Source organism: Syngnathus floridae, chromosome 5, assembly GCF_059516105.1.
Source record: "Syngnathus floridae isolate MCC-2025c chromosome 5, RoL_Sflo_1.0, whole genome shotgun sequence".
Lineage (NCBI taxonomy): Eukaryota > Metazoa > Chordata > Actinopteri > Syngnathiformes > Syngnathidae > Syngnathus > Syngnathus floridae.
In genome coordinates, this window is record NC_142417.1 from 2,456,804 (window position 1) to 2,468,897 (window position 12,094).

A 12,094-nucleotide genomic window follows, 5' to 3' on the forward strand; every position below is an offset into this window, starting at 1 on the left:
AGCTTCGGGTACGATAAAAGCTCATCTGCCAACTAACGAAGCTCACCCAGAATTGTGCCTGCCAAATGGACACCGTTTCAGTACAGTTCATTTTATGCACTTGAAATACTGAGAGGAATAGATGCAATTCAGCTCTATGATTTATCAAGGCTGAGACAATTTGCTGAGGCTGTTGTATTTTTCTTTCCTCTCTAAATGCAGAGTCTGAAAGGTATAAACCGGTAAATCTGCATAACGGTTATTTTGGTGAAAAGGAGGTTAGAAATGCCAGAAATAAATATTGTCACGTTGGGTTATTTCATTTCATGCATCTTTGTTTTCAAATGCCATCCCCGAATGTATCTCCAGGACTTTTTATCTACCGTACGAGGTTGGGTATTGTAAAATAAGTCATGCAATGGAAAAAAAAACGAAAATTAAGATTTCAAGGCAGATAATGGGTCCGCTGTGTGGAATATAATGCATCCTTGTGATTCACCACTTTTATTAGTCGGTAAAAGGGATGAAGCAAACATGTATTTATCTTTCCTCCGTCTTTCCATTTACTGTATATAACTCATTTGCACTCTGAGGTGCAATTATATTGGTTTTATCTTCACAAACAGCAGCTACGCAGGGTTGTGTGTGTTTGTGTGCGTGGCCTCTTGACCCCTGTGGAAAGAGCCGAGCAGGAATGTCAGAGAGAAAACCACACTAATATTTACCAGTTTAATCCAGACATATGTAAGTTTTTTTTTTTTTTTTTTAAATGGAGATCTCATGTGTGTTTTGACTCGCCACCCCACCACTGATCTGTCATCCCATTTGTCAGACGCCCTTGTTTTTTCACGAGCGTCCAGTTTTCTGGCCCATTTCGGAGCAATTTTATGAGCGATGATGGACTGCGGTAATGATTGTCGATGAGCCAAATCTCAGCCACTGGGTTGGAGTGGTGCCGAGCAAGTCGGCGGGTACAGCTTTGGAGCGAGCTCATGTGCCACAGGGGTTAATCTGACATTGGTCCAGAATGATGGGTACATATTAGTCCAAGGCCTCCAACCAGGACATGGGATAATTGCTTGGTGTAAGTGGGGCATTGAAAAATTTGGCAGGATTGTGAACGTGGGAACCAGGTGTGTCCTTTTTAAAGTATGCAGGTTCTCCGATTGCATGCAAACTGTTACTACCCATATGTGAGTACATATTGTAATTAATGTTGGCTCAGTAGTAGTCAGATTAGTGCCTAGTGCAACATAGCTGAGATGCTGGATTTTCCATCTTCCTCTCCTCTCACCATCCGTAGCAGCAGATGGCGAGGAACCAACTTCAGCAGGTGGGGGGATTTTTATGCTTGATAACATGATTTCCATTGATTTGTGTCTTGTGGGCATGCACAACAGTGTCTTACAGTGAGTTTGTAAGTCTCGGCTGAGCTTCATCCTTCCTTCTTTATAGTGCCAATCAAAACGTAGCAGTATTCTTTGATGCTTCCTTTCGATTGAATTGTAGATAGGATAGGATAATGATAACGTGAAGATCACCATATTGTCGGTCTACGTGTGTTGCACCTCTGTTAGCGTTCAAATATGTATTCCTTAAAGTATAATGGCACATACTGTATTTTTCGGACTATAAGACGCACCGGACTATAAGGCGCACCTTCAATGAATGGCCCATTTTAAAACTTTGTCCATATATAAGGCGCACTGGACTATAAGGCGCACCATTAATGGAGTCACAATATAATAACTTGAAATAGTGAAAACAATAACAATATATCGATAATGTTAATATCACACAACACATTTGGCCCGCGGACCGGAATTTGGTCCATATATAAGGCGCACTGGATTATAAGGCGCACTGTCAGCTTTTGAGAAAATCTGAGGTTCTTAGGTGCGCCTTATCGTCCGGAAAATACGGTAGATGGTATATGCTACCCCGGCAATTCAATTATGTGTTAGCATTAAGCTAGTGGACATAAAAGAAAAAAAAAACACCCACAATCAGTAGTTCTCTTTAGTTTTACAATTAGTTTGACAAATATTAATTGAGTGTTGCTTGAAACAGCTTGAAGCCTCTTTTTTGAAGTTTTGTTTACTCTCTGCTGTGAAGTGTGCCGAGTCCTCACGGAGCACGAATATCTAAACTGAGTCGGGTGACTTGTATGGCAAAGCATCACTGTTGAATATAATGATCTCATTTGAAACTATTTTGAAATCCAAAGTAATAGCAAAAATATCGAAAAGGATCATCTTGTTTGTTCCTTATTAGTCTAATAGCATTCAATACGACAAGCACTGGCTAAAGGTTTCCACGTTTGACATGACAGACAGAATGAGAAGAACAGCCGGAGAAACAATTATCCGACTTCATATCGACCCAAATTAGGTGTGACTCGCGACCACTGACCTGGAACTGGACTTGAAGAGAAAATAGGACAGTATGATGAGGAAAGTCACGCATGAGACCACACAGCTTGTCATTGCTCATGACACAATTTGCATATCGTCTGTATGTCGAGCGATATCTAATCTACATATTCTTGTCCTCTTGTCTCAGTAAAAGGAATATTTGTCACAATGGAATATTTGTTAGCTTTCTTAGGCACTTTGTACCTGAAATCTTTTTATCCATCCAATCCACATTTGCATTGATACTTGACAGTAGCGAGAATATAATGTGCCGAGTCTGCTAAACATGGTATCGCCTTTCATTTTATTTTCAACAGCAACGCATCAGATAAATTGGCTCTATTTCAACTTTTCTTTATGTTCGAATGCCTACTCGCCAATTTACAAATAGAAAATGCCTTGCTACTGTGACCCACTTTGAATTTAGCTACAAAACTTTGAAAGGGGGGAAAATAGCTTTGCTGAATGTGGAACATGAATACAATGAGAACAAATGGCCCTCACCTCTTTTGTGTTGAATTCACAGTTGGTTTAATACACAAATTCAATGTGATTACTGAATGCCGTCTCATTTTGTATGAAACCAAATCTGGATAGGTATTATCAAACCCATCTTGGGCTAATAACATCTGATTATAAAAGATGCCAGTCTTTCATTATGTACCAAGAGGCTCTACTGTTCAAATTTCCAAAACCTCTTCAGTATCAATGCAGTGTCATTTATTACATGCTCTCTGGCGCCTCACAAAAAACGAGAAACCAGAGAAGAACACACGCATGAGTCATTTCGTTACGTATTCATCTAAGAACTACAATTTCACTCCGTGAAATACTGTTTAAATGTCTTATTTTATTTTATACATATATTGCATTACCTTTGACTGAAAAGGATGCACATTATTATATACGTGCTGAATAAGCCCAAAAAACTATCAGCTTGTTTTTTTGTTATAAGAAGTTTCAAACTGACTTTTATTTGCTCTTTGAGAGAGACTTGAAAACTTTCTGACTAGAACTGTAATCAACTTAAACTTTACTCAAGACTTCACACAAGCGACTCTGATTATCTTCAAAAAAAAAAAAATCCACAAGGTAATTCATGTTATTATCGGCAATTTTTTGTCGCTCATGATCAAAATCAAAGAAAAAAAAACACCTTGTTTTGAAGAGACCTTTAAGGGTGGTGCTGTGACATTTCGGTGACATTTTGTCTCTGACAAGACTCGGAGAAAGATGCCGATCTTCAACGTGACCCACGGCTTTTATTACGCTTTGACACATTCCGAGCCGTTTTTGCCTTTTCGTGCATCTTAATCCGATCAACTCTAAGTGCATTTGTCTGACTTTGTCAAACGTTGATGGGCTGAAATGACAAAATGGGAGACGCTCGCGGCTTGAGCACTTTGCAGCCCCTGCTGGGAGCACTGATGTCATTTCGGTGCTTCGGTGCCAACGTTGATCAGTGGAGGTCAAGGATGGGTTCACTGAGCTTGTGAACCGAAACTGTACAGAAAGGCGGACTTAAACCAGATTTGACACATTTAGGCCATGTCGCATTTGACTGAGACGAGGCCGATGTCTCCCAAGGCCCGTGAAACATGTTTGTTACGTTTATCGTACAACAATGCGGTCGATGTGTCGGCACTATGGAACCAGAGCTGATCCGACGATGTAAGTGTCGGTTTTTCAAGACGCCGGTTACGGTCGGTTAAATCGAAGCCTTGTGAGACGTGCTTGTTTGTCAAGCATTAAATTAAAACCGCTGCTGGTGTATTTGCTCCTCTGGCTGAATCCATAACTTCACCTATATTTCACCGGGATCAGGAGAAATCAGCCATCCAGTGGGTAATATTTTGTCTGACCGTTCTGTGACCCACCATAATGACGTACAGTTGGAGGAAACAGTATTTAGCAACAGAATATAGTCATCAGTGAAGCTGTTGGGGAATTTTACACCAAGTCTTAGTTAGGGATGAGAAAAAAATATGACAAGATTGGTCAATATTTTAATATAATGGATGTCAAAATATACTATCAAAACCCATATACCGTAATTTTCAGATTATAAAACGCTACTTTTTGCACAAGCTTTGAAGCCTGTGGCTTATAGTGCAGTGCGGTTTATCTACGGATTTTTCATGATTTTTGTGATATCGTAAGAGTATCTGTTTTGGTAATACAGGTAATAGAAATGAGGATGTTGCATTTAAAACACCTGCGGCTGATAGTCCAGGGCAATTTATAGATGAACAAAAGAGGAGTTTCCCCTCATTTTAGCTGGTGCGCCTTATATTCAGGTGCGGCTTATAGTCTGGAAATTACAGTAGTTCACCTTGAATGAATGTATTGTAATCGCTATAGTGTGACTGAATTAGAAAGGCAGTTTTTAGAAATGAGCCCGTCCATGACACCTGTCAGCGAAGATGTACGAGCGCCTAACCCATTGTTTAAACCTGAAAGCGTCTGGTGGCATATCTCCGAAAGGAAACAAATATTATTTTTCTGCATTAAACCACCAGACATGTTCTGGCGCCTGATTGATTGAACTCTCTTTTCAGCCGTGGAAAAAAATCACAACGCTCTCGCTGGACCGTGCGCCAAGTCACATCAATCACAGGGCGCGCGATGGCTGGAGTAGTTGACATTCAAACAGGAAAGCTGCCTCCGTTTGCCTTCAGACATGCATCACATGGTCCAACATCACACAAGGAACATGGAGCAGTGAGGGAAAAGATTACTGACTTCCCGTGGAGATGTTGTGAGACGACATACATGGTCCGAGGTTACGATGCTATACTAGGATATGTTTTTTTGTATTTATTTTTTTAAATCACAAGTATGAGTGGCTTTGGTACTTATGGGTATCGGGTATGGGTATCGGTGACTAATCACTGAGTTGAGTTAACTTTTATTATTTAAGTAGAGTTGAGTTAAGTTGCAGTGGGTAACAATAATATTTTTACAGTGCCTCTGCCTCGTTTTTGATGAACACTTAGGCCTGCTATACCGCTGTAATGTTGCCTAGACTGGTGGTACTTGGTGAGCCAAGTCTTTATTTAGGGTGGCACTTGGTGTTGAAAATATGCAAACCATTTTAGAGCGGAGCAAAAATAACACAAATTATAAACCACAAATGCAAAATATGTCATGTCGGCTGGTTGTCATTCTTCGACAAGGCAGTAAATTAGAAGTGAGCTTGTATGTTTTTTCAATTATGGAAAATTGGTCAAGGTTTTGTTGTCACAACAGTCTAAGGAACGGTCAGAATTACGTTTTCGGATATTTTGTGGCGAGACCCTTTTCATGCTGGCCTGAAGTGACTTGAAGGTATCATTTCTTTTCTGTGATCCAGATTACAGCCGTGGCTCAAATAGACCCCAAATATTCTTGATGTCGAGATGTCTACGCCTTCACATTTCCATGAGTAAAAAATAGAAAGGACTTCAATCCAGTCACTTTATCATTTTTATTATTACATTTTCCGGCTCATGTTGCCATCCACTTCCATAAATCAAAGTGTCAGCAGATCAATCATTGTTGCTATTTACTATCTTTCCTATTGGTTTTCTCTTTAAAACCCTAAAAAACATCTTGGCCATTCAGAGCATCTATCAGACGGACAGACTGACTGACACCAACTGACATCAATGTCCCCTCCCACCCCTTTCCTATTTTTTTCTGCTTTATGCATTCTCCATTAGCGAGGTGTCAGCACGCTTTGGTGCCGCTATAGATCGTCACGTCAAAACATGGCAGAAAGCTGTCAAGCAGACTCCCTCGGCAGGCCGAGCGAGCCTCCGTGATGGCTCTTACACAGCTGATTTGCTGCCACTCTCATTATTAGTAACACTTGGAAATGGAACCACTTGGATGGGATTACCTTGTTTGGAATTATTATTCAACAGCTAATTCCCAAAGGAGAACAATAATCTGCTTATTTGTGATGTTAAATTGTAATTTTTTCCCCTGACTGACTGTATTTATTTTGAGCAAAACCTGCACTGCATCTCGGAGTTGTTTACATGACAATCAAAATGTGACGGCCGTTTGTCAACGGGATTTATGGCACGGCAGTTTTGAGGTTTCTTCTTTCGGTGGAAGACGGATCGTGAATGACTGGTTCATATTATTTTTTTTGCTTTCTGATCCTGAAAGGGAAAGCCTCAAGGTACTGTCATGTATGCCTTCATCGCCAAGCAGATGAAAATTCTGTATTTCCTTTTGACGATTTGGACAATATTTGATGAACAGATTTTTTTTTTTTGTGTTCAATTGGTTTGCACGTCTACCTTATAGTTCTGAGCATATTTTTGTATTACATGATTTTGATTCTTCTGTTCTATAACCAATAAGTTGCTTTTTCTTTTTGAAATTTGGCCAACGCACTCAACTACAAGTCAGCCATTTGCATCGCATTGATTTATAAAAGGGAATAACCCTCACTCAAGACCTTGTCATAAAGCAGATGCTGCACATTTACTCGGATTGTAATATAAAGTAGCTCGGAGCTAATTCATGTGTCATATGCTCCGCTTTCAATAAGTTGTAAAAGTCTCAATGTCTTGATCATCACCATTAGCGATAAGAGGAAGGAGGGGGTGTTAAATATTAATTATCAGTCTCAGCCCGAGTTGTTAATCATCTTTAGCTTTCCATGTTTCCATTCTTTCGAGCTCTCCAAAGCACAGATGATTAAGAGCTACCGAGCGTTCTCGACATCGAAAACGCTGAATTGAAACAATGGTGGTGCGAAATGTGGAACAGCACGCTGTTGTTTTATGACATGCTTTTGCAGTAATTAATTCTTTGAAAAATGTGGATGTGACACACATTCAGCGCACAATTCTGCACGCATTCGTAATGTCTTTTGCTTTTAGATGTTTTACTTTTAATTTAGTTACCGTATTTTCCGCACTATAAGGCGCATCTAAAAACTTCCAATTTTCTCAAAAGCCGACAGTGCGCCTTATAATCCGGTGCGCCTTATATATGGATCAATATGGATTCGTGGAGGACTAACTTATTAAAGCTTTTATTTTTATTTTTTTTGCATATAGGGCCTTGCCACCCAAACCCTTGCCACAACAGAGGGGCATGTGAGATGAGTGAGACCTACAGGGGGGACACCTTCATTGGATATGTCTGCAAGTGTCCACCAGGCTTCAGTGGGGTTCACTGCCAACACAGTAAGTTGAAAAAAAAAATCATCAACTGGTGGTCCTTCCATCAAGTCAATGGGTTTGATTTGACTAAGTAAATATGTAACATGTTAATTGGCAACCTCTCAATTATTCCACCCCGATCTTTAATGATCGTAGGAGAAAACTGATATCAGATAAGTTGTCATCATGCTTTGATTAAAAGACATATCCCCACAAAAGGGAATCGGGTAAAGTCAACATATCGGTATCACGGTATTGTATTTGTCTCCAGCCAAAACAGTGCGCCGCTGGCTAGCATTCTCATCATCATTCAGTTATTGTTTTCTTTTAAGCCCTCAGGGTTGCGGGAAGCTGATTTGAAACGGGCTGAATGCACTAATGGCTGTCAATTTTCTTCGCAGTCATTACAGTTCAATGGGAGAAAATGAGTGAGCGAGAGAGTGACAATACTTCATCTGGAGAGACAATCAAATCTACAGCTCTATGGCAATGAAATGATAAACAGACATAAATAATTGCTACTTGGTCGTCTAACTTGAGGGAAATTATCCGACTTAAAAAAAAAAAAAAAACAGACAAGATTCCCAGATTGAGATTTATCTGTATATAAATGATTTTGGGAGAATCTGCTTTTAAATCAACTATACACTCGATCATTTTTTGGGGGACATGTCGAGCACGAGCACCTGTTGAATTCAGCAAAGCGTCCGTGTTGTTGCTAAAAAGTGATTGCCGCATAATCAACCTCAAGCTATAAACGTCATTGCAGAGTAAAGTCAACTAATTGGTTCAGCCGCTAGTGTATCTGCATGGAACAGTCTTTTCTTTAACGGGCTTGTATATTTCGTCAGGCTATGAATACGTCTTGGAAGCATTAGCAGTAGTTAAATATTAAACCAAACGCAAATCCCGCGTTTTAAAAGCGGTTGTGGATTTGAACTTTAACACACTATCTTCCGCCTTTTACTGCATTTGCTTTATTGCTCTGTCAGAGCTAAATCCAATTTCACACCTTTGAACATTATCCTTAATGCGTGCATAGCACATCCCGCTTGTTAGAGCTGCTTTATGAAGCTCTGCTATAAAAGTGTCACACGTGGACGAGAAAAATAACTAGAAGCTCCCGAGTTTCCGAAATGAGCTGTACTGGACGAGCATCATTGAAATTTTGGGACTCATTTATGGACATGACTTCGAAGTTTTTACAAATGTGATTCAAATTAGAAAAACTTGACATTCCGTTTATTTAATACTCCTAATAGGCTTCCAAAAAAAACTTTCACCACCAGACAGCAAATTAGCTAACGTTATGTATTCGCTTTAAATTCATATTTCCAAGCTTAATATTCAATTCAAAGTTGTCTTTAGTCTGATCGATTTCGTCGTCTCAGCCTTCATCCTCGCAGTCCTTCATCTTTTGTAATCGTGCGTGTCATGAACCAGAGCTAGCCGACCGATATCGGGAAAGGAGTCAAACATCGTAATGAACTGTCACCGCGTAAAGATAGCGACTGATTGCCTTGCTTGTCATGTGGGTGCCAAATCATTTTAAGGGTGCATGCTCTAAGTTTATCAAGGACAAATGAAGCATAAAGAGATTTTTCCCCAGCAAGTGTGATTTTTTTTCCTCCGCTCACCGCAAACCGTAAGTCACGCTCAACATGGCAGCGGCCTGTTGAACAAAAGAAATGAACGGTGCAACCTGAATTGCTGATGGTTGTCTTTTTGATGGCGGGTGCTGACTACGGACTTTTTGCCATTCCTCTCGGAACACGTGGTAGTCGGGCAGAACCGATAAGGACTAAATGTAGGAAACGTGAATGAATAAGACAGACAACGTATTTTGCTCATCGACAGCAGTTATCTCGGTTCTTGCCACAGGACAATCGCTCCGACTTAAATCTGCTGTGCGTGGTGACTTTTAATCAATTCTTTTGCCACAGATCACAGGCTACCTTTCATCAATCTGTGCTGATGCGCCTGTACTTTTTCCTCTTTATGTTCATTTATATCCTCTGCAATGTTCACCGCAATGCTGACATCATGCCTCGACTGGAATTTGAAGTTCGGTAAAAAAAGTCAGTGAAATTAACTTTCTGCTCACATAAGAGAAGTCAAAATGGTTAGCATGCTCAGACTTCTGGGGAGGGGGAAATACTCGGAGCTGACGTACTAATCAGGATGGTATTGATATTCGTAATTCCAAGAAATAGACTTCAGTGTGTCCACAAAATCTGTTTGCTATTCATCTAAGCTGCTTCATTTATTTAAGCGCCAAAGCCAAAGATTTTCACCTCATCCTTCCAGAAATCATGCTACGGGGGAAGGATTAGCTAAATTGATTAAAATGTACAGCTAAAAGTTGGAAGAGATGTTTGCTCAAGGAAAAAAGTTCCTATGTAAACAGGCTGAAGAAATACTTTAAGTTTCAGTCAGGGTGCCTTAGGTCTGTTCTTGTTTTTTTTATTTAAATCTGACTTTGGGTCATAAAAGTTGTGAAGGATAATGAATATTATGGTAATGTGCACACCAGTTTTGTTCTGCCTCTGCTTTGGTGACAGCTCTGGCTGGAGGCATTAGGGTCTCTGTCTCTCTCAAAGCAAATCCAATAATGTAAATAGATCTCCAAGACTGTGGTGAAGTCGATTTTTTTCCGCTGCCTTTTCTCATTGTCTATTTTAATAGAGCTAACCGATTGTTTCTAGTCATCGAGATTTAATGGCATCTCTCTTGCTAACTGCTATCTACACCAAAACAGAAGAACAGAAAAAATTGAAATGCAAAAATAAGGGAATCAGACTAATAATCACAGAAGAAAAAAAAATCTTAAACTATATTCAACAATCAATCAATTAAATATTCTCCAGTGTTTGGAAGGATAACTACTTCCTTGAAGATTTCGATTTCTATTGGTAGTGAACACACAGGCTTGCCACTGTGTTCAATTACTGTGCCATATAGATCTTTACGGAGGTTACGACTGTTTTCACATACCGCAACAGCCCACCCACTGTTTTTACTCTTCTCAAACTGTGGCCAGATACATTTACAGGAAGAGATGAGCGTCTCCGGGGTGAAAAGTTCCACAGTTGACGAGAAATCTCAAAGGGTGACCACAGTCACGCAGTTAAACCTCGAGACATCATTGAACAGCCCACAGATTGACTGTTAATGGTCTCTGAAGTTCAATACGGAAATATAGTTAAGGTTAGCCTATTTACGACTTTCAGTCAACCGTACGCAGCCAAAGAAAAAATGTAATTACGGCTGCAAAGGAGTGGAAGATTGTTGATCATCTGTGGAAAGTTTTTGATCAAACATAGCTCGGAAATTGTGCAGTGGACTGATTAATAGTTTTATTTGATTAAAAGTGACACAGAGCAATAGAGAATGCTAAAATAGACAGTCATTGCTAACGGACCCGCGAGAACCAGAAGTAGCGTTTTCTGACGAGAGCAATAACCTGTACAGTGTTCAAGCTCCTGAGAGTCACTAACATTTGCACTTTCACAATGTAATCAGCCAAATTTATCTGAGAGAAATTTTCACAGTTGTTTCTCATGCCATGAACTGCTAATTCAAAGTACAATCTTATTTATCTTGTTGTGGTTGAACATTAACCTGGAATAAATGACTGAAATGATTGCGTTGGTAGCCTTTTTAGCACGCTGGTCTGTTAGGATGGCGTCTGCCTCCGCGAATATGTTTTCTTGTTTTCCTCCTCTCTCGTTATTCTGAATAACCTTGCTTTTAACCTACTTTAGAGCGCTTTTGTGTGATTGGTTACAGTTGTGTGCACTAGATCATGATATTGTCTACATATATAATATATACATATCATACAATTAAGTTTCACCCAAGGTCTTGCCGCTACATCCTGTGTACCGTAAAGAGAAAGCTATCTCGCACAAACTGAGGTTAACAAGGTAGGTCCAAGGAACTACTTTTGCCCGAGCTCCTGATATGAATATGTTCTTCAACCTTTTCTAAGGAAGCCTTTATCTTTATATTTGAAAATGGTTTTCCTTGTTTCAACACTGAACAAGACCAGATAAGTGGCCGTTAGTTTAGTAAGTGGCGATCTTTTAAAAAAAACGTCGTTTCAATAACCGTCTATGGAAAAAGCTCGCTGTGGAAAGATTTTTATGTTTGCTGTCAGAAAAAGGAGGTAATTTCTCGTCCTTTTTTAAAGAACCCACTGAAATGAAGCAATTCTTCAACCTTTCCTCGACTCTACACCTTTTTGTGAAAAAGTTTGGCCGATGACTTTACATCCCCCTTGGCTTTAATTCAGCTACACTGTGACCTCCTGGCCTCTCCACAAACGAAGGACCTGCAGGACCTGGAAGATGGTGACAGCATCAGCTCAAAGGCATTTCTAAACCCTCGCTCAATCCTGCCCTAGGCTTTTGTCTGGCATTAGCTGCCACACTGATAAAAGCTCGACCAAACAAAGCTGCATTCGCTCCAGACAATCACAGTTAAGATGCTCACAAAAAAAAAATAAAAAATAGGATGTTATATGTAAATATAGATTTG

At 39.9% G+C, this 12,094-nt stretch overlaps 1 protein-coding gene and 1 long non-coding RNA gene across 3 annotated transcripts in view; one reads left to right on the top strand and one right to left on the bottom strand.

Moving 5' to 3' along the window:
- The window catches only part of LOC148397392 (uncharacterized), a 154,292-nt gene that overhangs the window by 81,737 nt on the left and 60,461 nt on the right, over positions 1 to 12,094 (bottom strand). The gene's annotated exons all lie outside the window — the stretch shown is intronic.
- The window catches only part of edil3a (EGF like and discoidin domains 3a), a 45,084-nt gene that overhangs the window by 7,671 nt on the left and 25,319 nt on the right, over positions 1 to 12,094 (top strand). Inside the window, exon 2 of the mRNA XM_088376853.1 lies at positions 7,451 to 7,579. Within this exon, the coding sequence (XP_088232979.1) occupies positions 7,451 to 7,579 (129 nt within the window). The remainder of the gene's footprint in view (positions 1 to 7,450; positions 7,580 to 12,094) is intronic.